The sequence below is a fragment of the Pseudovirgaria hyperparasitica genome (assembly GCF_010093815.1).
Source record: "Pseudovirgaria hyperparasitica strain CBS 121739 unplaced genomic scaffold EJ05scaffold_18, whole genome shotgun sequence".
Classification (NCBI taxonomy): Eukaryota; Fungi; Ascomycota; class Dothideomycetes; order Acrospermales; family Acrospermaceae; genus Pseudovirgaria; species Pseudovirgaria hyperparasitica.
In genome coordinates, this window is record NW_022985566.1 from 667202 (window position 1) to 690849 (window position 23648).

The 23648-nt window shown below is 52.7% G+C and overlaps 12 protein-coding genes across 12 annotated transcripts; 9 read left to right on the forward strand and 3 right to left on the reverse strand.

Annotated features, from left to right (window-relative positions):
- Nucleotides 1–194: 194 nt before the first annotated feature.
- On the forward strand, nt 195–1477 carry EJ05DRAFT_489718 (uncharacterized protein; the record flags this gene model as incomplete). The annotated part of the gene is made up of 3 exons (XM_033745811.1): nt 195–210; nt 451–493; nt 586–1477. 3 exons carry the CDS (start codon nt 195–197, stop codon nt 1475–1477), a joined length of 951 nt encoding a protein of 316 aa, XP_033596461.1.
- Nucleotides 1478–3864: 2387 nt separating this feature from the next.
- Nucleotides 3865–5360, forward strand: EJ05DRAFT_162456 (uncharacterized protein). Its single transcript, XM_033739422.1, has 2 exons — nt 3865–4896; nt 5241–5360. Exons 1-2 carry the CDS (start codon nt 4126–4128, stop codon nt 5322–5324), a joined length of 855 nt encoding a protein of 284 aa, XP_033596462.1. The 5' UTR covers nt 3865–4125; the 3' UTR covers nt 5325–5360.
- Nucleotides 5361–6211: 851 nt separating this feature from the next.
- On the forward strand, nt 6212–7400 carry EJ05DRAFT_514496 (uncharacterized protein; the record flags this gene model as incomplete). Its single annotated transcript, XM_033748536.1, has 2 exons — nt 6212–6725; nt 6810–7400. Exons 1-2 carry the CDS (start codon nt 6462–6464, stop codon nt 7398–7400), a joined length of 855 nt encoding a protein of 284 aa, XP_033596463.1. The 5' UTR covers nt 6212–6461.
- Nucleotides 7375–7858, forward strand: EJ05DRAFT_162493 (uncharacterized protein). The gene has a single exon (XM_033739424.1). The coding sequence runs from the start codon at nt 7408–7410 to the stop codon at nt 7660–7662; it is 255 nt and encodes an 84-aa protein (XP_033596464.1). The 5' UTR covers nt 7375–7407; the 3' UTR covers nt 7663–7858.
- On the reverse strand, nt 7859–8897 carry EJ05DRAFT_162492 (uncharacterized protein). The gene is made up of 2 exons (XM_033739423.1): nt 8198–8897; nt 7859–8132 (listed from the first exon to the last, which is right to left on the reverse strand). The coding sequence occupies exons 1-2, from the start codon at nt 8850–8852 to the stop codon at nt 8056–8058; spliced, it is 732 nt and encodes a 243-aa protein (XP_033596465.1). The 5' UTR covers nt 8853–8897; the 3' UTR covers nt 7859–8055.
- Nucleotides 8898–9082: 185 nt separating this feature from the next.
- EJ05DRAFT_489721 (uncharacterized protein) lies at nt 9083–11197 on the forward strand (the record flags this gene model as incomplete). Its single annotated transcript, XM_033745812.1, has 1 exon — nt 9083–11197. The coding sequence occupies one exon, from the start codon at nt 9083–9085 to the stop codon at nt 11195–11197; it is 2115 nt and encodes a 704-aa protein (XP_033596466.1).
- A 1132-nt stretch (nt 11198–12329) lies between these two features.
- EJ05DRAFT_480023 (uncharacterized protein) lies at nt 12330–13284 on the forward strand. The gene has a single exon (XM_033744793.1). The coding sequence runs from the start codon at nt 12746–12748 to the stop codon at nt 12911–12913; it is 168 nt and encodes a 55-aa protein (XP_033596467.1). The 5' UTR covers nt 12330–12745; the 3' UTR covers nt 12914–13284.
- EJ05DRAFT_162506 (uncharacterized protein) lies at nt 12958–13310 on the reverse strand. The gene has a single exon (XM_033739425.1). It carries the CDS (start codon nt 13212–13214, stop codon nt 13002–13004), a length of 213 nt encoding a protein of 70 aa, XP_033596468.1. The 5' UTR covers nt 13215–13310; the 3' UTR covers nt 12958–13001.
- Nucleotides 13086–16806, forward strand: EJ05DRAFT_162513 (subtilisin-like protein). The gene is made up of 2 exons (XM_033739426.1): nt 13086–13216; nt 13367–16806. Exon 2 carries the CDS (start codon nt 13407–13409, stop codon nt 16701–16703), a length of 3297 nt encoding a protein of 1098 aa, XP_033596469.1. The 5' UTR covers nt 13086–13216; nt 13367–13406; the 3' UTR covers nt 16704–16806.
- On the forward strand, nt 16696–18294 carry EJ05DRAFT_480025 (uncharacterized protein). Its single transcript, XM_033744794.1, has one exon. It carries the CDS (start codon nt 16909–16911, stop codon nt 18043–18045), a length of 1137 nt encoding a protein of 378 aa, XP_033596470.1. The 5' UTR covers nt 16696–16908; the 3' UTR covers nt 18046–18294.
- Nucleotides 18295–20643: 2349 nt separating this feature from the next.
- EJ05DRAFT_480027 (uncharacterized protein) lies at nt 20644–21491 on the reverse strand. The gene is made up of 2 exons (XM_033744795.1): nt 21123–21491; nt 20644–21062 (listed from the first exon to the last, which is right to left on the reverse strand). Exons 1-2 carry the CDS (start codon nt 21245–21247, stop codon nt 20927–20929), a joined length of 261 nt encoding a protein of 86 aa, XP_033596471.1. The 5' UTR covers nt 21248–21491; the 3' UTR covers nt 20644–20926.
- Nucleotides 21492–22566: 1075 nt separating this feature from the next.
- EJ05DRAFT_162540 (uncharacterized protein) lies at nt 22567–22963 on the forward strand. Its single transcript, XM_033739427.1, has 2 exons — nt 22567–22801; nt 22849–22963. Exons 1-2 carry the CDS (start codon nt 22670–22672, stop codon nt 22894–22896), a joined length of 180 nt encoding a protein of 59 aa, XP_033596472.1. The 5' UTR covers nt 22567–22669; the 3' UTR covers nt 22897–22963.
- The last annotated feature ends 685 nt before the right edge of the window (nt 22964–23648 follow it).

Sequence of the window (23648 nt, forward strand, 5' to 3'; positions counted from 1 at the left end):
TGATAGATCCTAATATTCTGCGCGTTGTTGACTTTACGCCATAAGTGCCGCTGACTGAAATTCTGTCAAATTCACCCAAATATAAATGGTCGAAATTAGAAAAAAATGGTTTCGAAACATAACAGGACACAGACATGTTCCACGTTAGAGTGTCCCAGTGGACGACTAGTCTGACGATAGTATAACAAGCAGTCATGGAAGTGGCAAGTCGTGAGCCGAGGATTCATTCTTTGGTTTCGCTTCACTTTGTCTGTTCCCTGCGAAGCTCACATTAGTGAATAGCAGAGCCAAGCTTTCTCTGTGTACGTCATATTGTTCTACCTCATTTGCATGGACTGGTTGCTCATACAAGGAATGCAGCCTTGGGTTTCTGGAGCTCAAGTGTCAGTTTGACCGGCGAAGTGGCGTTCTTCTAAGTTCAAGAATGTGGCACACATGTCTTTGTTTTAGCCCTTGCTGCCTTGGTTGAGAACAGCCTAACACGTATAAACAGGTAAGAGAGAGAACGTAACATCCGCACATCTTGCCCATCTATCTCTTCACCTTAGTCTTCAAAAAGATCTCGTTCTCTTACACAGTTTGAAGGCTGTTGCCACTTACATGCGATATGGCGACCAACACCACTGCAGGACCTCTCGGGTTACCTAGCCATCACTGGGAGTCGACAAAGTCGGTTCCTTCGATTGATGAATTCGTTCGCCTGCACAATCTGACCATCGTCACCGCCGAGACCCAGGATGCTGCACTCATGCGAAGCTGGACCCGAGACATATTCACATTCGCTCTTTTGATCATCCTTCTATGCTGTGCTCTATGTTCAGCGCTCCTGCGCGACAAATTCGCAAGCATATACGAAAGACTGCGCACCAAGCCCAGTGAATCCGAACAGCCTCTGAAAAGCGCCGCGTATCTAGGTGTCCTTGCATCTGCGACGATCCTGTTCCTGCCCATGTGGATTGCGACGTTCGCCATCTCGACAAACCGGGGCGCAGCTGGAGGATGGATCTCAGTCTCGGGGTTTACAGTACTCTTTCATTTGGCCGTGGAAGTGCATCGGATATTCGCCATACTTGGTGTAGTCTCCTGGGTGTTGTCTCTGGTGTACATTGTGGGGAGGTGGAAAGGAGTCACGGCCTACCTCGTCACCAATCTCAATGGCTGCAAATATCACGATGGACTAGATTTTCTGCAAACCGGGCGCAGAACTGCAGACTTTAGGATCTTCAGCACCGTAGCGTTTGTACTTGCCACGCTTGTTGCTCTGTGGGGTTTGTTTCCATGCGATCGGGACCGGAAATTAGGATGGCTTCTGCTCCCCCTGGTATTCGCGATCTTCTGCTACGACTGTTATGTTGCAAATGCAGGCACGCCTTTGGTGGTGTCTGGAAATTGTTTGCTCGTGGAGGAGAGTCCTGCTCTCGGTTTCATGGACTCTGGAGTGAGGCTCTCCTGGAAGGTGTTGAGTTTCTTTGCTTGAGTCGACAGGCGACTGGAGGACTTGAGGCCCCACGCAGAGCAGGACTATGCAATCGCTGTTAGGGGGTTAGTTCGCTTCTTATTGTAGTAGTACTAGCAATGGCCACTGGAATATAATACAACCTTACCTAATGACCGGGAAATCTAGATCGTAATGGGGCTGTCACATGATGAGGACATGCTGCGTATACATTGGGCTGCGCAACATGAATGAGAGTGTTCGCCATAAGAATAGCATATTGAAGAGCTGACATGCACCAGGAGTCAAGCAAGGATTGCTGTGCCAAAGTCGATTATGACACCTTTGCAGGTTCACACATGGTACGCGTAACGGTATCACCGTGTAAGTCGAGTGTGGAGTTAGCCCACCTTGGGCAGCATCGTCGGTGTCGTACCAGTGCCGTGCCCAGACCGGCACAGAAGAGAATACTAAGGCCGGACACAGCGTTCCGTGCCTCGTAGCAAGGGGACCTGGCGTTCTAGCGTTTCGAGTGGTTGCTGCTGTGGAGCGCAGTCAGTGGCCATCGATAGTGTCGTGTGCGAACGAACGAGTGCCTCGCTGTTGGAAGCGACATCGAGTGCGTTGATGAAGTGGATTGGCTGAGTAACTGAGTCGGGTGTGTGATAGGGATGTGATAGTGATGGTGATGCTCGGCAGACTGGGGCCACGAATCCCGTGGGACTCCATGGTCACAAAGATATGAAACAGGGCTAAGCCAAAGGAATGGCTGGTAGATGCTTGCACTGTTCATTATACTGTCGACGTCCCTATTGATATCATACCGATGGCGCGTCGGACCACGCTCCATTCAGATCTGACGCGAGCTTGACTGATGGAATGCGAAAGAGCATTGGGTTGCTCCAAGCCCTGATTGGGCTGGAAAGGAGAGCAGAATCACGACTAAGGTCATACGAGTATGCGTGAGTATACTGCGATGAATGTCTACCATCAATCAATTCTTGTTAGACGGATGTATCTTCTTTGACGCGGTGATGTTGTCACTTCGATCTGCTCTTACTCCTACAGACATACAGCCCGAGAGTAAAGTCATATAGCGTATTATCAAACAAGGGTGATGGTGCTGCAGGGAGGTCCCTGATAAGTTGGCTCTGCCGACCGTTGGCAGCTTACTCGCACGTCGAAAGGGCCAGACCACGGATGGACGGTGGAGCCGGGCGGTGAACAACAATGACAACGACAACGACAACGACAACGACAACGACAACGACAACAGCGACAGCACAGTGGCTTGGAGAAAGATGTGTTATTGGTGGTGGTATAGTGTAGTGTAGTAGTCGATACGGAGGAATGGTGTAGGCATATAGACAATAGCAACAATGTAGCAAGCAATTTGTGATCTCACAAGCAACGACGCAGGTGTATAATTACGCCGGCTGGAGAAAAAAGGAGGAGTATTCTGGAGTATGTTCCTAGAGTGAAGAGTGAAAAGGTGAGGAAATCAGCTAGGGGAACAGGGAAGACCACGCCGCAGTTGACCAAGACCCTCTTACGACCCAAGACCGAAGATGAAAACCCAACCACCCAGCGGACCGGCTCATCCGTCCGGGGGCTTAAGTAGCAGCTGTAGCAGCTCCAATCGAAAGGAATCATCACACAGGGGGGGAGAGAGAGTCAGATACAGGGAACGGGCTTGTTTTGTTTTCTTGTGGAACGCACGCCCAGCCAGAATTGCTTGAAACACACAAGACAGACAAGACACTTGTCGCGTTCTTCTCGTGTTCCGATGTACACGCATATAATACATACATATACATTCATACATGCATACTGTACATGCATATCTGGGTAGTAGTAGTCGTGGTGGTGGTGGTGGTGGTGGTGGTGGTAGGGCCCGTACAGTAGTAGTAATCATCAGTACTATTTATCATCTGCTCCCCCCGTTACTACTCCTGCACGCGCGCCTCACTCACGCCTCTTCATCTCTCCTCATCTTCTTCCCTCCTCCTCCTCTTCTTCTTCTTCTTCTTCCTCCACCACTTCTCCGTCAGATTGCGACTGCGACTGCGACTCAACTCATCTCTCATTCTATTACTCCGGACGCGCGCGTGTGCTTTGGGACGCAAATTCCGGGGAAGCGTCTGAAGCCTGCGTAAAAGCAGTTTAGCCCCGAGCGCCAACCGTCAATCCTCCCCACCCCCCGAAATTTCTTTTCGCTCCACTACTCGCTACCTAGCCTCATCTCCCTTTCGCCGATCTCCTCACACTTTGACATTTTGTCAATACACTGCTACTATTTCTGACCGCTTCTTTACTTCTTTTTGCCGGACACTTCCCCCTGTTGACTTCCTGGGTCCCCTGTACCTTGTCACTCGTCTCTCACTTCATCCACTCCTGTCCGCCCGCGGTCATCCTTGTTCTGTCACCATCTCTCCATCCATCGTAATGGAACCCAAGCCAGAGCCTCTCTCCAGCGACTTTCCTCCCATGTTCTAGGAGCCCACACACCATCCACAGCGTCAGATAGTACGGCCGTCTCCCGAATGCGACACCAGCTGCCGCGCCCACCTTCTCTAATGCCCACGACCTCTCTGCTGTACGCCGCGACGTCTGTGGCTCCACTCCTTTCATTCACTACGTCGCCTAAGTGAACTGTACTCAACACTATATTGTCGCAACTCGGTGCGTAGATGGGACTACCAGCAGACATGGATCGAAGACACCCTCCCCGATCACAAACAAGCTCTACACCGCCAACTAGTACAATGTCGCGCTCTACAACTTCGTACGATCTGGCCTCCTCAATCGAGGCCATTTCGGAGCCACGATCTGAATATTTGCGACGTGCCTTGATGGAGCGCAAGCAGCGACGGTCCACCAGACTTTCCGTGCCCCATATCGAGACACCGCTGGTCAGATCTGCGACTCCTGATACACTCGACCTACAAGCGCGCCGTCTAGAAGAAGATGTCTTGGACGATGCCTGGACACAGGAAGCTGGCTTTGAAGAACCCCACACTCCCAGGATGTCTCATCTTCGACGCGCAAGCACTGCCGGCACAGGGAAGCACAGAGGTACTCCTACTCAAGATATGGAAACAAGTATGGCTAAGCTCGAAAGGACAAATTTTGACCTGAAGATCCGCGTGACTATGCAGGAGGAACGCGCAAAGAGACTGGAGATCGAGCTGAAGGAAGCTCTGGACAAGATCAAGGACCTGGCGCAAGTAAATGAGATCAAGGACCGTCAGAAAGAAGAGCAAGATGAACGACTTAAAGATCTGGAAGTCGAAAACGCTGCGCTTGTGTCGGACAACCAGGAGATGTTCACTCTCTACGATGAACTTGTATTGGATCTGGAGCAGAAAGATCACGCCATTACCGAGGCTGCCGATATGGTGTGTGAGGTCGAGGATCAGAAAGACGCGCTGGAGGCTGAATTGGCTCTGTCAAACGAGAAACTCCTGGTTGTTCAGGATGAATTGGAAAAATGGAAGACACTGGTTGAGACTTCGAGCAAGCCGCCAACAGACTCTGATTACTACAGCGCTGCCACTGAGCGATCAGACTTGAAGCACCATATCAGCATTATGCCCGACTCGAGACCGTCCTCAGCTCGACAGTCGGACTATTTCAGCGCAGAGTCGACTAGCAACAGAACTCCCAAGCTCCCCAGCCCATCGAAAGAACCTCGTTTTAGTGGCATCAAAGGCCGGCTTCAAGGCCTGAAGCAAACAATGAAGTCCTATCGGACTCAACGAGTGGGAGAATTGCGCGCAAAGTCATATACTTCTCTTCCAAATTCCTCCTGCCTATCCCAAACCCCGAACAACGACTACCGTATCCCGCTCAACGACCTATTGGAAGACGTGGGAGATCGCATCGATGAGTCTACTACGGGCGAAACGACCGACATTTCGACATTAGCCAGTTCGTCTGGCGGCCGTAGAGGCTCTGCTCCTCACAACCTGCCTTTGCGCCATTTGTACATCGAAGGTGAGCACGTCGGTGGGCTCGCACAACTACGTGCCCCTAAAATGCGTAACCCAGGCGCAGAGTCACCAACTACTGTCCGAAGCGGAAATAGTGCGCAGCGAGCATTAGCCTTGCAGCGTTCTAACAGTAGCTGTGCGATTCGTTCGCCCATTTCAGACAAATCAATGGCCCCCATAGCAAGAGACGTGCGACGCTCATCTCGTGGCCGTCCAGAGTTGAATCGTCTTACCACGACCATCCCGAATAGCACCTCAAATGCCGGGGCTGGCATTCTTGATCGAACCACGGCCTGGCTCGGTTCCCTGCCTAGGCCTGGTGGAGAGCCCCCGAGGGACATGATGTTCAATCGTAACGCTGAAGAATTTGGCCCAGTAGGACTGCTCGCAGCTGGCCAGCAAAGGAAGGATCCTACCAGCAAGATCCTGTGGCCGTGAATACACGGCCTCTGACTTGGCGCGAGATTTCGGGATATTCATTATGGCACTGTGTTATCTTTTGGAGTATTAGGGACCGGCCGGAAAAAGAACGGAAAAGCGCCTTCTTGTTGGATAGAGAGTGTTGTTGGATTGGTTTGATTTTTTTACTTGCATTGGAAAAAATTAGCTTTGGGACGGCCAGATTGTGATTATTAGCAGTATGAATACCTTTTATGCATCTATGTGTCCAATTTATAATTACACGCCGACTACCAGAGGCTCAAGACTGTTGCATTACTACATGTGTTGTGTGTTGTTGCCTTCTCTCATCACGTTAATAGAGCTTCTTCCCTAAGTAGCCAAGTAGCTTCCCGCAATATGACCGTGTCCTCAACTTCCAATTGTCTCAACAACACAACTCCATTCATGTCCGACACTCCATGCGCAGCAAGCTCAGCTCCAGGTCTTGAACCTCATAATACGTTCTACAGTATCTCCAGCTCAAGAAGCATTGTGCGCCCCGGCGCGCCATCAGATTCGCACTGATCTTCCGCCCACATCTCCCTCTCCATCACACACCACCCACCTAAACCTCCACCGACACCACCCACACGATGCACACCTCCGGCTTTTCACACACGCCCGTCTCGCGCATCCTCGTCTTCTACATCATCGCCTCCGCCCTCCTCGTCAGCCTCACCGACAACCGCCAATACATCTTCATCCTCGTCGACCGCCACCTGTGGGGCTACCACCAGTTCTGGCGCCTGCTGACCTGGCAAGCCGCATATCTGAACAGCGTCGAGGTGATATGCGCCGTATGGACGGTGTATGGGCTCAGAGTCGTGGAGAGGGGTTGGGGGAGTAGGAAGTTTATGGTACGGTTGCATGCTCACCCTCCTTTCTAACGCACCGCTCGTATCGGGTTATATTATATATAGATACTGACAACGAACTCACAGAGCTTCATCCTAACCACCCTCCCATACACAACCCTTCTCCCCCCTCTCCTCACAGCCCTCATCCTCCGCCCCCTCACTCTCAACTCAATAAACCTCCTCCCCGCCGGCCCTACACCCCTCATCTTCGCCCTCCTGGCCCAATACCACGCTTCCGTCCCCGCGACATTCAGATACCGCCTCCTCACGCGCCGGCCCCCATCCACATCCACATCCACATCCACACAACCCTCCTCCTCCCCGCCAGCATCCCTAACACTAACCTCCAAATCCCTCTCATACATCTTCCCCCTCCAACTTGCCCTCTCGCAACTCCCTGGCTCTGCGATCGCGGCGGCCGTGGGCTTTGCGGTGGGGTATGCTTGTAGGAATGAGGTGTTGCCGGGGGGGAGTTGGCGTGTGCCTGGGTGGGTTGTGGGTGAGGAGAGGAGTGTGGAGAGGGCGCGGTTTGAGGGGTTGAGGAGGAGGTTGGAGTTGGAGCGGGAGGGGGACGGGAGGGGGACTGGGAGGGATGGAGAGGCGGATGGGGATGGGGATGCGAGGAGGAGGACGCTGGGCGGGTTGGTGGCGGAGCAGTTTCGGGGTGGGGTTTAGGGGGTTGATGAAGGTGGGGAGGGGAGGGAAGAGGAGTGGTGGTGGTGTCTTGCTTGTGAGTATGCTATTGAGGTATATGTATACGTATTATTCATGCCTCTGGCATGTGTCTTGTGCATGCCAGTATGTAAAGATACACTATATTTACAAGTCGCGTCTACGAGACGCTCGCTGCTCAAAGCCTTTGTTCCTCAGGCCGAGCCGTCATGTTCGTCTGTCAGTATACCCTCTGATTACATGCTCTTTGACTGGACTGAACTGAACTGAACTGAACCGAAGGAAGTGTCCTGTTCAACCCTCCGAACGTCCCCCTTGAAGGCATATCTTCCTCGTTCTACGCACCTCTCTTCTTCCAGATTTCCATTTCGCCTCACGGACGGATATAGATCCTCTCTCCTTTGTGAAGTATTTAGTGTTTCGTACTTAGTTTTGAGTTTTGAGTTTTGAATGTGGAGTGCCATCATCGCTGCTGCTGTTGGGCATGTGTATGTCGAGCGAACGATTGATGGGTTGGGAGAATCGAATTCTTGGCTTATGGTAGTGGTGCCTATCGTGCGGTGCGTAGGTGGGTATCATGGAAGTTCGAGTTTGAGTAATACTTGTGTTAAAAGTTGTAATGCTGTCGAGTGTTGCGTTCGATGTGCTTGCTGCTGGCTCAGAGAACCAAGAGCAAGACCAGCAAGACAATCAACACGGCGATGAGCAGTCCTATACAACAACTCGACCAGCGATCTGTGTAATACACTCTGCGTCAGCCCAGTCCAGCACCACAAACTCCCCCAAAAAACCATACATACCCTCATTATGCCGAATCACCCACCCGACCCGCTCCAACCCACTCGCCAACTTCCCACCCACCCGATCAGCCACAACCTCGACCTCCTCCAACATCCCCCGCTGCTCCTCCAGCTCCCGACCCATCGAATCAGCCTGCTGCCGCAGCGTACCCACCGTGTGGAACACCGAGTCCAGCGTGCTATCCTGCGCTTGCATAATTTCTAGCTGTTGCTCTTGTTCGAAGCCTTCGTATGCGTCTCCATCTGCGTCTTCGTCCTCGCGGTCAAAGGACGACGGGTCGGGCAGGTTACTACTACTCCCTACACCACCGGTACCAGAAATCCCATCCTGCATCCCGTCGACCTCAAGCCCGACGCGCCGCACGAACTCGCGCCGTCGGGCGAGTTCATCGGGCGCGATGCCATACCGTGCGGGGGCTTGCTCGACGGCGGACACGGAGGCGAGGAGGTCGTGTAGGTCGCTGGTGAGGTCGGCGAGGTGGGACGAGAGGTCGGTGCGGGCGGAGGTGAGTTCGGGGGTTGTGGTGTTGGGGGATCGGGTGGTGGTGGTTGTGGTGAGGATGCGCTGATAGGAGGAGTAGAGGGTGCGGGTTGTGTGGAGGAGGGTGAGGAGGTCGGCGCGGGCTTGCGGGTAGGGGTCGGCTGGGGGTGGCATTGTTGTGTTTTTGGAGATGGAGATGAGGGTGAGGATGATGATGTTGGAGTGAAGATGGAGGAAAGTGGTTTGGGAGCGGGGATGTATGGATGGATACGGAGCCTCGCCCGATATTGTGTCGCGTCTTCCGGCCCGCGATAGTTAGATATTTTTTTATGGTGCGTTCGTTCCGGGTGTTGTGTTTAAGGCGAGAGTAATAACGGTCGCGAGAGCATATGCTGTGATATGACATGCCGATAGGACCAGAAAAAGCGCTGCCTCTGCCAGCAGGATTCGACGACGTGGACTCGTACGTGGACTCGTTGCTCCATTTTGGGACGTCGTCATGGCTTCTGCAAACCCTGTGCGGCGGCGTGCACATTCTCGACTTCTTCACGCGGGACCCGGACATCTACTCGCAGATCCTGCCACAGGATTGGCGGGACTGGTTCGAGAAGCAGGAGGACATCATGCCGATTCTGGATCTCTTGATGCGTGATGACCTGGGTGTGCATCTTCAGTCTGCGAGTGGTTGTGATGGTGGGGAGAACGTGAAGACTTGTTGGCAAGGGGGCCCACCGCCGGCGTCGCTTGTCGAGTATATCGCTGATGTGCGTCGACATCTCCTGGACCGCCGGTTTGAGCCCTTGCAAGCACCACCGCCTACGAAGCCGGATGTCAGAATGCACAAGCATGGCATAACCCTGCAGATCGCGGTCGGCATGAAAGACAAGAAAGTCCACGAGGTCGACAATTTTGCTAGATATGTGGACAGACTGACTGCGGATATTGCCGCGAGTAAGTCGCGCAACATCACGCATCTTGTCGACTTTGGATCGGGGCAGAACTATCTCGGCAGGGCGCTGGCGAGCGAGCCGTATAACAAGCATCTGATTGCGGTAGAGAGTAAGCCGCATAATATCGAGGGCTCAAAGATCAAGGATATGCGCGCGCAGAGGTCGAGGAAGCCGGTCGTTATTGTGAACAAGAAAGCTCACCGCACCGAGCGCTATGGTTTGAACGCGAGGAATGGCTACAAGAAAGGGGAGACTCCGAAGCCATTGCGTGAAGGTCTTGCAGAGAGTGCTTCCCCGATAACTGAACCTACTCCAAATGTCGCTCCAGAGCACGCAAAGATGTACAAGGAGGCCTCAGACAGGGGGCAATCAGCAACAGATTTGACAAGGGGGCCGGTGAGGGCAAAGTTGGACATCCCGCAGGAGGGCAAGGGCACGACGCAGTATGTCGCGCACAGGATAGAGGATGGAGATCTGTCTGTGGTGATAGACCAAATCGTAGACACTGACCAGCTTCCTGATGCCACCAAAGACATGTCCTCTCTCGCGATCACAGATTCCATCTTAGCAGAGACCAAGGCCCAAGAACCCAACCTCATGACAATATCCCTCCACTCGTGCGGAAACCTGCTCCATCATGGCCTCCGCACCCTGACCCTCAACCCGAAAGTCAGCGCTGTCTGCATGATCGGCTGCTGCTACAACCTCGTTACAGAACGCCTCAGTCCTCCCTCATACAAACTCCCTTCCCTTCGATCCAACCATCCTCGCCTCATCTCGACATCAAATGCACGCGATCCCCACGGTTTCCCCATGTCAACCCGCCTCGCAACCTACAAAATGCCTCCCCTTGACCTCCCCAAACACATCCTCACCAACCCCGCCATGACAGACGGCATCGACGACATATCTTCCCTTCCCCGCGGCGAAGGCATAAACCTCAACATCACCGCACGTATGATGGCCGTGCAAGCCCCTCAAAATTGGGGCCCTGCCGACAGCGACGCCTTCTTCACCCGCCACTTCTACAGAGCCCTCCTACAACGTATCTTCCTCGACCTAGACCTGATTCCGGCCCCGATACCAACAGCATACACAATGTGCTTTTCCAAGGACACACCCGCGCACGACCGCGCTTCGCAGAATCGTCCGCCGCGCTCACCCGCGGGCAGCGGCAGCGGCGGCGACCCCATCATCATCGGCACGCTCAAAAAGGCAGCATATGCGTCCTTTGTCAGCTACGTGCGTGCGGCAGGTGAGAAGTTGGCCGGCACGCTGACGGCGTACGACCACCACTCGGCGCCCAACCCGGCGATCGCAACTGGTCTGGCAGCACTGACGGACGAGGCGATTCTGGATTACGAGCGGCGGTATGCGCATCGCAAGCGGCAGCTGAGCGTGGTGTGGTCGCTGATGGCGTATTCGGCGGGGGTGGTGGAGGCGATTATGGTGGTGGATCGCTGGGCTTGGTTGCGGGAGCAGGAGTGTGTTGGGGAGGCGTGGGTGGTGCCTGTGTTTGATTATGCGCTGAGTCCGCGCAATTTGTGTGTTGTTGGGGTGAAGAAGTAGCTTGGTATGGTGTGCATGCGTACGTGCATCTGGCAGCTGGGTTGTAGGATCTGTCGTCTACGTCTGGGGGTTCTTGTCGCGTTCATCACCATACGTTTCACTGGCAACCATACATACATACACGGCCTAGGCATGATATTGATATCTAGCGGGTACGGCATCGGATGTACGCCCACGCCTCTCCCACTTACTCGGGATGATACCTCTCACACACTGCAGTCTCGAAATACGCACTTCCTTCGCAAGTCCTTGTCGCTCCAATCGCCCCGTCCGTCATACCACCCCGCGTGATGAACCGAAGACGACGCTCCACAGCCTTGCCCTCCACCTCCCACTCGTATGTAATCCAGCCACACGAAGTGAAATAGCTAGCGTCTTCTCCGTCCCATAATCACGATCAACGCCAAACTCTATCTATCTACGACAACTCCAGCAGCAGTCCCGGCTGGCAACGACCGTCTCGAGCCCTTCTGGTATAAACAAAGAAGATTCTCCATTGTATTCTAGTATCGAGCCCCTCTTCGACGCAGTTCGGGGTGTGTTATCGACATTGGCGTCATTCCGAAGGCTATCAGCGCCTTTGAGGATGAATGAATCGTTATAATTTCAAGACGAATCGACACCCATCCGGACTGTACATATTGTGGCACCGGGCAAATAGTCTCTAAACTCGACGAGCTCCTGGTATTTCCAGGGTAGCCTCTGTTGAGGAATACAGTATGTAGAGCACGCAAGCAACAGGCAAGGAACGGCAGTACTCTGTCTACTGCGTGGTAATGGCTGGTCTGATAATAATCACTTGTTGTCTCAGTGTCAAGTTGTCGATGTACCTGCGCGATAATGCCATGATAGCTATAACATTGCAGCTCGTTACCCACGCCACCCGCACCCCCTTGCATAGACAGATGCCGGTAAAGCAGGCGCATAGGAGAGCACTTAGGAGACCGCTCGCTGTCGATGGGTTTCAGGTTTCCGTAAGGGATGATGGAAGTGATAGCTCTTAGGGTTGATCCGCGCAGGCTCCGGAAGTCCGGGTCACATGCCGGCAGGATGTATGAAACGGAGCTTGTCCCCATCGGGATAACGGCTCGGCAGCGCTTTGAGTTGCGTCTCTTCGACCTTCCATTACCATAAATCCTTGTTCTCTGCTGTCTCAATTTACTTCATCGGCCATCGAGCCTCCTTCCGCTGTTCTCTGTACACAGCCCCCGAGTACAGGCTTCATCCTGTCTCGTTCGAGCGCTCTCAGCCATCGTCTCATTCGTCTACCATCGCCGCAAAATCTTCTTTCCAGCCCGTCTATCGTATCACTTTCGAATCGTTCTTCGGTCATGAAACGGAGACTTCCTACTTCTCATTGGTGTCTACGGTTTCCATCAGGACCTGATTAGGATCCAGCTATAGTCGAAATCACTGTCTGTTATATGTCCAGTCAAGTTGGCTTCTTTGTGGATTGCGACAAGTCACTTATGTGTTCAGAAAGTGGCGTTCCCAGTCCACTTTTCTCCACTCCTGTTTTCTTTACATATATCCACGCCTGGTGCCAGGATGTCGTTGTCTTCCCTTCACGCGTTTTCCTCACATATCGACGCCGCAGGGCTGGACACAGCCATCGATGCCAGCTTTCTTTGGCCGACGAGCGAGGATGATGATGATGCAACAACGCTATCAGAGTCTGGACGTTATTATCTGCCTGCAACAGTCACCACCCAATGATTCGGCAGCCTAAACAATGGTTGACCTTGAACAAGTCACTACGGCTCGCCCAACTCCTCTAGCAGTACTGAGTCAGTGGGATAGCAGATCAAGTTGCGAGGTCCCAATATACAGCAAGAAGGAACAAACACGGGAATAAGTACACCCGGGCTGTTTCAAGGCCTGTCCAGTGCCACACAGCATCAGCCTTGTATATCTTGTACGATCCATAAGAGACAAGATCCAAGCGACCCCTCAGGCTTTCTCCGGCAGCTATTAGATCGAGTGGCATCTCACTTTCTAGCTTGAGTAGTCGCGCCATGAGTAAGTCTCTATTTTATCTAGACATATATATATCTATATATATACACACTTCCGCTACTTCAGCCCCAATCTGATTATTATGTTATCCTATATTACCCTTCTCCCTTGATGGCATTTCGTCCCGTGCAAACTGCTCATCATTGTCCGAAGTTTCCTCAGCACTCGGTCCGACTACAATCATCAGTCGACAATGCTATCGAGTCCCCTTGTCGTTTGGTTCCTCCTTGCCTACTACACTAGCTTAGCTTATGGCGAGTCCCTCAAAGAAAGCGATCTGACGGCAGAATCGTCTAGTCGTCCGTTCTCAACCTTGACCATCTCTCTATCAGGTCAAGGTGTGTGGCCAATCGACCAACAAGCAGCCAGCGGATATTCGGAATCGTCGAGCTCAGACAGCTCTTCTTCAGACGACAGTACTCCTTACTCCAAGACGCCTGTTACCCCGCCGTCGACCATCTCATCGCCATTCACCCAGGATATCGGCCCTTCTTCTTCTTCGTCGTCGTCTTCTTATTATTCTCCTTCTCCTCCTCCTTCTCCTCCTCCTTCTCCTCCTCCTTCTCCTCCTTCTTCTTCTTCTCCTTCTCTTTCTTCTTCTCCTCCCTCTCCTTCTTCTCCTTCCCCTTCTTTTCCTCTCCCTTCTTCTTCTCCGTCTTCCTTTTCCAGCTTTGACACACTATCGTCGAATTCTCTGGTAGCCGAAAGCTCATGCTGCATTACTACCGGTGTAAGTTCTACATCAGCGATGCCATCCACCGCCAGTTCGTCAGCACGCGTAGCAGGGTCATCTTTTGGCAATAGCCCTGAGGAGACATCACAAGCTTTGGGTGGCGCCTATAGTTCCACCAGGATAGTGGACGGGGTCCCGACTATGGTGGAAGGTACCAGCACGGCACCCGACATAACTCCTCCTCCTGCTGTCCCTAGTGGGCCATTACCGTGGGGTCGAGTCGCTATTCCTATCGAAGTTGAGATTGACGGCATCAAGTACATGCTTCCCATCAATCAGAGTCAAAAGTTTGACCACATTAACAAAGACAACAAAGTTATGCTTTTAGAGCTCTCCCACGATGAAGTCAAGATCACTACGGATCCGGAGGATGGTCCTCAGAAAAGAGAAACAACCGCTATCTACTCCATTCCGCAGGATATTGGGGATGGAGACGTCTCTATCAATCCAAAGAGCGGTAGTGGGCCTACAATCAAGGCTCACCGGGGCCACAAGTCCAATAAGCACAAGAGTTCTCTCTTCGATGCACTCAAGTCGCTCACGGACACGGTTGGCAAGGTTGTGAGTAATGCAAACAGCGTGGTGGACTCTGCAAAAAAGTTGATTGAGGACGATTTCAAAACCCCAAGTCTACAAGACCAGGCGCTGACGTCGATCGATGAGCTCATCCAAAATGCCGTAAATTTTGCAGAGGACACAAGTCAAATGGCAAGTGATGCGAGTTTCGAATTGGTTGAACTGGGAACCATGAACGCTCCAGCTACCAAAGCATTCAACGCCTACGAGGGGAGCACATGTATACTCAACCAGCTCCGTCCAGTCCAGAACATCATGAAGATTTTAAAAGGTACGCCTGGAAACCCGGCCGCGCTGGATATATTTAAACATATCCTCAGGCGCACGGTGACAAAGCCTGTGGCAGGATTGCTGGTATTGAGCGGGTCTATCGCCCTATTACATCCCTTGGCCACACAGACGTACGATGACACAATTCCACTCTCAAATATGGTGGGTAGCTCAAGCTATACATCTTCAGCCGCTACCTCGACCGCCAAGCCTACGGGGAAACGATCTCTGCACACCATCTTCACGAAGGACGGAACTCCTTATGAAACCTATAAGGCTTTCCTTGAGGGACTTCCGGACACTGTGCAGGTCAGCACGGACCAAAGTGAATTTCCTGATCCGCAGTGGCAGGTCTTGGTCATTAGTCTTACAGATCAGGAAGCCAAAGATATTGCAGGCCATCCAATCATACAGTTGCTAGTAAAAAAAACAGACCATATCGACGACCCAGTAATGGACGACTTCGCGGACTTCTCGGCGGACTTCTCGGGTCCCGACCTCTCACAGCTAAATAAACGAGCTCCTCCACTGCGCCCGCTTCTTCCTAACACGATGCTGAGGAGGTCCTCTGCGCCCAATCATCTCAAGATGCTTGCCCAAAAACAGCCAGGAGACTTGAACAATCCCGGCTATCTATACGACAACCAGCTCGGCCTGGGAACCAACGTGTACGTATTAGATTCAGGGTTTGATTATAATCATCCGGAATTTGCCCAGGGTGATCGAGATGAGAAGCCCAAGTTCATGGTCGTGCCGAACCGCTATGCCCTTGGTGTCATACCCGGCGCGAACGCCAAAAGGCAACGCTGGGCCCCCGAAGACTTGCGTGACTGGCTCATTGTCACTACCGAGCCACGATACCCGGGTGATGAGGTTGGATATCAGGGCCACGGCACCGGTATGGCAGCGGGTGCAGCAGGTCTGCTCTTAGGAGTAGCGCCCCGAGCGAACCTATACTGTATCAAAATATCGAATGCCATTCTAGATGACTTTGATAACGTACCCGGTGTTCGTAGGGGTATTTATTACAAGGCGGCATCTATACAGGCTGAAGCCCTCAACTATGCCCTTGAAAGAGTTCTCAATAATGTATTGGCCACTGGTAAACAAGGAAAGGCAGTCATCAGCCTTTCCGCATTCACTGTACGATTCCACACGAACTCAGGACCGAATGTACGACAGAGACAGCTGTATGAGAAGCTATGGAACCATTGGACGCCGCTGCTCGAACGTCATGAAATCTTGTTAGTCGGAGCGGCATCAAACGGAGGATTGAATCCGGACCCCAGAAAACAATACGTCGAAAATTATCTGCCTCCGGGGGCCGAGAGGGTCAATAATGCTATACTAACGGTCGGTGCGGTCGATCTCACTGGCAAGTATGCGAGTTTCACTTCCAGGGCGAGACCCGGTGGCTTGGCGCAGGTTCGGATCCATGGTCCGGGCAGAAACGTACCATATGCACGATCGGTCATGCGCTTAGATTCCTCGATCGCTCGACTCGTAGATGAAACAAGCGGAACGAGTATTGCAACGGCTTTGATCAGCGGACTGGTGGCGTACTACATGTCTCTGCCGAGTGTGTACCATACCCTCAAGAGCAATACGGCCGATCCACGGTCCATGGCCGTAAAGTGGAAGCACTATCTACTTGATCATGCACATGAGCTGCTGACGGATCCCAACAATAAGTTCACTTATCCGCCGCCTCCCGTACCCCAGGATGTTGATTATCCAATCCTGGTAGGGTACAACGGGGCTGCGAGCTTCGTCTGTAGTTTCATAGGTGGACCCCTCAGGGGTATACCCAAGAAGCGCCAACTCGATCACACGTTCAGCAGCTTTCACGGGTCTTCTCTGGCTGGGGAGTTGGATCAAGCTGACTCATGGGAGAATGTGAGGAGAGAGTGAGTCTTTTATTTTGTTACCACAAGACGTCGTCGTCGTCGTCGTCGTCATCATCATCATCATTCGTAGCCTGTTTAACAGAGCCTTTCTGCTGACGCGCGTTCGTTGCAGTGACATCAGCACGACGATCACCATTGAGGATGGGGTGATCAAGAACCCAGAAGCCATCGACTGGCCGCTACAGTGCGACAGGACTGAAACCGGCACCATGTCCATGTCTCCGGCTTCGACCGGGTCAAGAACACAAGTGTCGACAACAGCCATGATGTCTCACGGTGCATCGGCTTCTTCACCTTCCAAGTCTCCGTCATCCGGCATCACAACGATGGTGACCCCCGTAGCGTCCAGCGGAAGTAAGCTGTCGTCCGGAGCATCCAGTGCAAGCAAGATGTCGTCGTCCGGCGGCGCGACAAGCAACCCTTCCACCAAGAAGAAAACCACAGCCTCACCCACGCTCTCCACTCCCACCCCGACCGAACCCTCCCCATCATCCGAACAGGAAACCCCAACCATAAACCCAACCCCAGTCGTCACCCACTGCGAACCCAAAGTCAACTGCGCCGCCGAAGTCCAATACCACTTCCTCACCGACGCCGCAGACGACATCTGCGACCACGACCTCGCGCGCGAGAACCCGCTCTTCAACCCAACCTCCAAACCCATCACCCGAACCGTCACCGACCCAGACACAAGCATGACCTTCAACATCACCGTCTCCTGGATCCCCGGCTGCACGGCCGAGAAGGCCCACTTCCACGACTCCATCGACTGCTCCCGCGCCCTCCTCGCCCCCTACAACCTCTGCCTCGCCGGCGCAGACGACAACAACGTCGGCGGCTCCGCCACCTCCGGCTGCGTCCGCTACGACGTCGCCGTAGACTGCACCCCCGACGTCCCCCGCTTCATGCCCACCTGCAAGCCCTCCCTGAACTGCCCAGGCGGCATCAACATAGCCAGGGGCTGGTGGCAGGACTCGCGCGCGGCATGGTGCGACGACATCAAGGGCACCCGCATGCACCCGGGCGACCCGCCCTGGTTCCGCCGCTACGCCAAGCTCGGCGGCGAGTACCAGATTGTCTTCCGCGCCGACTGGGTCAAGGGCTGTCGCCTGCTCGAGAGCCAGCCGATCAGCGAGACGACCAACCCGGACTCGCTGTACGGCCACGTGAATCTGTGCGAGAAGATGCTGGATGCGGCGGACGAGGAGTGTTCTGACGGGAATGATTTTGCTGGGTTTACGATGCTGGATCGTTGTGTCAGGGTGGAGATGATGGGCAAGTGCTGTTACGGCAAGGAGCAGTGTGAGAAGGGCGATCCGCTGTATGGGAAGGAGGAGCCGGATTAGGATGGGGATGCGATATATTAGGTTGGGGTGAGACCTTGGGGCTTGTTTGGAGGATTGTTAGGAGCCTGTTTTGCTTAAGTTGGACGGATGGATAGGGACGCTCGTTTCTTTGCACATTCTTACCCTCTCTCGCGGTCGGCTGTAAAGTAGCAGTTTTTGTATTTCGAAATCTCAGTAGGCACGCACTCTCACACACACTCACACACACTCACACACACTCACACACACTCACACACATCTATTATACCTATCTATACCTACACCTCTCCTCTCCTCTCCTCTCCTCTCCTCTCCTCCCTTCTCCTCTCCCCTATATACATAAATACATACATACCCACCCACCCCCCAACTCACCCACCAACTCACCAACCGACAAAGCACCACAAAGCACCCCAAACCAAACCCAACCCACGTCCACCACACCATACATAGACCGAGACCAGACACACACCGCCAAGAAAACAAAGTCGCCATCACATCGTAGTAGCATAAGTATGTATAGATAGATATAGATGTAGCCAAGTATAGCCAGCTATAGCCAAGCATAGTCAAGCATAACCACCCAGCTATAGCCAGCTATACCACCCACATATCCCACCAACCAACCAACCACCCAGCTCTATATATAGAAAAGTATAGTAAGTAGTAGTAGTAAATAGGGATAAAGCTCGTCTATGATTATATAATATACCCATACCCATACCCATACCCATCCATCCATCCATCCATCGACGCGTAATATAGTTAGTAGTATATATATACATATAAAAATCTACTTTGTAAATATACTAGCTAGATATATATATATATATATACAAGAAACAGGCTAGCTACTACGTACGACGTGGTTAGATGTAGATAGATATAGGTGGGATACGGCGGCCAAGTGTGCTTAGTCAATCAAGTATATATAAGAAAGTGGGATAGAAGATCGAAACTGTATATATATGTCTACTTACCTACTTACCTACTATGATATAATAGGTATACCGGACTTATACTATGCTATACTTGATAGACAAGGACCAGGTCAGCCATCACGACAGCACCGCACAACGACACGACAGGGCAGACAGCAAGGACAGACGTCGTCGTGAATCAGGAACTTTTTGCTATTAAACTACAGTTCGTACGCTACGTACGAGGTACCTATGGTGCGTTACAACACCGCGTAACCAAACCGCCTTCTACCCATTACCCCCTAGCGGACCGCGCAAAACACACCCCAGTCAACACCAAGACCGTGTTGCGCTCCGAGGAGCGAGAAGCGGTCGACGCCAGGCTCCGAATTCGCCAGCCAGCAACGGCAACATGTTATGCAAAAGAGAGAACAAGCGGGAGTGCCACGCCGCCTCAGTCACGGAGCCAGGCGCGACGCTTCTCCTCCTTCTTGGCCTTGCGCTTCTCCTTGAATGCCTTGACTTCCTCCTTTGTTAGTCTCTTGTTTGCCCGCTCGGCGCGCAGACTGCGGCCATCATGAGCGTTTGCGGCAGCCTCAGCATCAAAGTAGGCCTGTTGCTGGCGCTTGCTCTTGGCCTCGTCGTTGTAGTTCTCCGGGTTGAGGTCGGCGCGCTGCCACTTGCCGGTGAAGCGGTTGAAGCGGCCAGTCGCGGCGTAGGCGGCAGCAGGGTCAGCACCAGCAGCGATGGCGGCTTGTACGTCGGCTTCACGCTCGCGCACGGCGGCCTCTTCGGCGTCAGCCTTGGCATAATCGGCGTTGGGGTCGTAGGAGCCATGGATAGCTGGGTTGTAGCGAGGGCGGTCGGGCTCCGGAGAGGCGGCAGAAGAGGTTGCGACATCTGTGCCAGGCGCGCCGGCATAGCCCTTGTAGTTGGCATTTACGACAGTGGTCGAGGCCTCTGGCACGCGAGGGTTCTCCCACTGATTGACGCCGGTGAAGCGGTTGTGGTAGTACCAGGCGCCGGCATTGTAGTCCCAGGCAGCTTCCCAGCCATCATCCTCTTGAGGCGGTGCTTCCTCAGGGAGTGGTGGCGGTGCGTCTTCAGCAGGGAGAGGAGGATTCACAGCAGCTGGGACAGGTTCCTCGGGCAGAGGAGGACCATCTGACGACGACGACGACGAGGTCTTGTCGATCTTTTCGATCTTGTCGTCCCTGACAACTACATCTGGAGCTGTCGCAGAGGTCTTCTCGGCCGTGTCGACATCAGGCGCGATCACAGAGGTCTTCTCGTCCTCGTTGACATCTGGCGGAGCTGCAGTGCCAGAGACGAGCTCGGCGTCAGCACCAGCAGGCGACTTGGCCATGTCGAACGTTCTAGGGACGAGTTAATACATTGCTAGCAACATATGCTCGACACTGCCGTGCCATGATCTACCGTATGTATATAGTGTGAATGATAGGTTGCAGTCAATGAATGTGCGTAGGTTGACACGCGCGGTGTGTGTGGTGTGGAGGTTTGGAGGATCGAGGCTGAACGGAGTTGAACGTGGGCGAGTCCGTTGTGCGAGGGCGCTAGCGTGCCAAGAGTCACGAGACATGACCGATCCGGGCGTGTTGTCATGGGCACAATCTGCACAAATACATTCAATAACAATACACATTATGATGTCACAAGTAACTCTGTAGTATCTGATAAGATTGTGTTGTCGTAGAAATGTTTGTTAGTTATCGAGGACCACGTGACTCCATCCATGATGATGATGGCCCAAACGCCCGCAAACGCCAATAATGTCCTCCATATAAGCACCAAATGCCACAGTGAGCATGTATATTCCCAACGCCGAAGCCTCTGAGCATGCTCGCTGAAAACAAGAAGAAAATTCGGGCCCATCGTCATCAAGACGCATGAAGCACCAAAAACGTACGGACACGACTACGACGTGTTACGACAGGGATGGATCGATGCACATCATCAATCGATCACAGCTCAGACTCGGTAGAGCCCGACGTCTGCGTCTGGAGCGAGGGCTGCGACGGCACGCCGTCATTCTCGGATCGTCTCCGTGCAGACTGGGTTGCAATCTCCATCTGCTCCTTTGTGTGCTTGTGCATTACGCTATTGTGCACGGTTAGCCAAAAGAAGAGACGAGTGCATGTCATATATGACGTGACGTACCGAGAGTAGCGCGACATGGCAGTGTGCGGATCCGAGAGGTCATACTGGTTGTTGAAGTTGTGCTGGGCAGTCATGGGCTCGGAGAAGCTGCCGTTGACGTAGACTGAGTTTTGGCCTTGAGGCATTGTGAAGGTGTTTGATATGAGGGATTGTTGATGGTGTGGGATATGTGAGATGAGTGAGTGAGTGAGTACTGTATCGATCGGCCCGGTAAAGAAGAGTGTGATTGAGTGAACTCTGGTGGAGGGATGGTGGATACAGGGAATGAAGAAGGAAGATATGGGATTGTAGCAAGTATATATCTGAGAATGGTGGGAAAGCTGGTAGAAGCTGGTTAGCTGGATCAGAAAACACGGGCGTGGGCAGGACGATCAAATATCAAGCTGCTGCATACTACATACATCCATACACAACTGAAAGGCATGGAAAGAATGGATATGGAGTAAGCAACAGGGCCCCACGATTCACGGCTCTGGAGATTGAGCCAGCAATCGCAGACTTCCCATTGGCTGAAAGTCGTGCTGAGAGTGCTGACTCGACCGCACTAGTCGGGATGTAGCTGCCTACTTAGCGGCGAACGTAGGGATGCGCCGGATGAGGCAGGACCCTGCAGATCTTTGGGCGTTTTGGCGCCACCACAAGGCAGGAACGACGTCGCGCCAAGCAGCCACCGCGCAGACCTCAGAACGTACACCGCAGATCCCAGAACGTAGGACGTAATTGCTGCCTCCTAAGGCTCGCCATCCTCTCTCTACCCATCTCATCCTGCATACATATACGGACTACCGCTTCATCTAGGCCGGCCACCACTAAAGCTCTTTTGAGAAGAAACCTACGCTACTGTATTCCTTTCATGCAGGAACGGACGGACGTTTTGTCGTGCTCGAGTCAGCTCGTTTGGCGGCGTATGGCATGGCCTGTCTTGGATGATAGGAAAACAAGACTAACCATCATCATCATCATCATCATCATCATCATCGTCATCTTCCATCACCAGCATGCTTGGTACAACACTGCGTCATGAGCAATATATGCACGCACGTCTTGCCAGCTAGCCAGCCGCATCAATCCTACACTGGATGCTCGCGGCGACCCCTAGGCCGTCAAGTATCTAGCAGCAGCAAGTATATGTATCACACAGTTCATAGCCCTGGTCACATTCATACCTAGCCATAGCCATACCCAGCCATCGCAATAGTGCATACAAGCCAGGGCCCATGGGAATTTCAAAGATTTCGATTGCACAGGGGATAGATTACGCGAAGGAGGCGGAGGAGGCGGACGGTGGAGCCAATCGTCGCTCGTCATCTCCCAATCTTGCGTTTTGCACTTCTGCGTTCTGCGTCATACCCGTATGCAGGGTCTTGCAGGGGGGTGTGTGTTAGTGTGTATACCTAGGAGGTGTGTGTGTGTGTGTGGATGCATCCTATATCTCCCTCTCAGGCACCTACTTCATCACTCCGCAGAGCTAATTAGTTATTGAAGCACTAATTGATTATCCCGTCAATCTATCTCTCAATGAACATCATGGCGCTGCCCGGTCCGTCATGAATTATACACACACACACAGTCCACACAGCAATACAGCAAAACAAAAACAAACCTCCCCATACGCGCCCGGACCATCTTCCCTACGTCATGGATGCAAGCGACCTTTTTGTCCGTGCCGTCTCCATGAGGTCAGTCTCAGTCTCAGTCAGTCAGGCAGTGATTACTAAGTAGGTAGTGGATCGTTACCCATCTACGTATTTGCGCGGTCATTCTACTTGTCTAGGCAGTTATCTGCCTGCTCCGTGCAAAAGTTCTACCGTCTACGTATCTTGCGTATATACAAACATACATCATAATCCCCATAATAACAAACCCACGCACGCACGTCCACATGGCAAATGACAAGCACGCACATGGTGGTATATAGTCAGAGCACGCAGAGCTCCAGTCATAGTCATACACCCGTCCGTCATCTCATCGCATCTACACTATGCTATGCGTTCATGCCCCCCATATTTAAACGATATTCCCCGTCTTCCCCTACTTACTTTATTCCCCGTATACGCCATTCCCCACCCTATGACGCTGTTCTACCAGGCATGACGTTCTAACCAGCGCCCCCCTTCCCCCCGCCCGATCAGGAAACTTTGATGAAGACAGATAGATAGATAGCAAAGGGCGTATCTATACATTCATCAGGACCAAAGCACAACACTGCCGCACGCGACATCCACCCTCTCCTTACACATAATAGTTCCAAGTTCGGTCAAGCCAAAGCAACGCACAGCAAAGTAGAGTAAAACAAAGTCCAGCTGGGATTCTTCTTGTATGTCATTTGCTGTCTATCTACACGACTAGCACTGCGCGCGAAATATGAGTCAGTCAGTCGCGCTTTACTACTGCGACTGGCCCAACAGGCCCATCCATACATCCATCCATCCATACATCCATACATACATCCATACATACATCCATACATACATCCATACATACATCCATACATACATCCATACATACATCCATACATACATCCAT

Bases quoted from the DNA above. Each gene is read 5' to 3' on its own strand.
- EJ05DRAFT_162456 (XM_033739422.1), top strand. From the start codon at position 4,126: ATGGGACTACCAGCAGACATGGATCGAAGACACCCTCCCCGATCACAA. The intron at 4,897-5,240 runs CTCCTGGTTGTT...TCTTCCAAATTC, and splicing joins TGGCTCTGTCAAACGAGAAA to CTCCTGCCTATCCCAAACCC.
- EJ05DRAFT_162493 (XM_033739424.1), top strand. From the start codon at position 7,408: ATGAAGGTGGGGAGGGGAGGGAAGAGGAGTGGTGGTGGTGTCTTGCTT.
- EJ05DRAFT_162492 (XM_033739423.1), bottom strand. From the start codon at position 8,852: ATGCCACCCCCAGCCGACCCCTACCCGCAAGCCCGCGCCGACCTCCTC. The intron at 8,133-8,197 runs GTATGTATGGTT...TGTATTACACAG, and splicing joins GGTGATTCGGCATAATGAGG to ATCGCTGGTCGAGTTGTTGT.
- EJ05DRAFT_480023 (XM_033744793.1), top strand. From the start codon at position 12,746: ATGTCGTTGTCTTCCCTTCACGCGTTTTCCTCACATATCGACGCCGCA.
- EJ05DRAFT_162506 (XM_033739425.1), bottom strand. From the start codon at position 13,214: ATGGCGCGACTACTCAAGCTAGAAAGTGAGATGCCACTCGATCTAATA.
- EJ05DRAFT_162513 (XM_033739426.1), top strand. From the start codon at position 13,407: ATGCTATCGAGTCCCCTTGTCGTTTGGTTCCTCCTTGCCTACTACACT.
- EJ05DRAFT_480025 (XM_033744794.1), top strand. From the start codon at position 16,909: ATGTCCATGTCTCCGGCTTCGACCGGGTCAAGAACACAAGTGTCGACA.
- EJ05DRAFT_480027 (XM_033744795.1), bottom strand. From the start codon at position 21,247: ATGCCTCAAGGCCAAAACTCAGTCTACGTCAACGGCAGCTTCTCCGAG. The intron at 21,063-21,122 runs GTACGTCACGTC...CGTGCACAATAG, and splicing joins GCCATGTCGCGCTACTCTCG to CGTAATGCACAAGCACACAA.
- EJ05DRAFT_162540 (XM_033739427.1), top strand. From the start codon at position 22,670: ATGAATTATACACACACACACAGTCCACACAGCAATACAGCAAAACAA. The intron at 22,802-22,848 runs GTCAGTCTCAGT...CTAAGTAGGTAG, and splicing joins GTCCGTGCCGTCTCCATGAG to TGGATCGTTACCCATCTACG.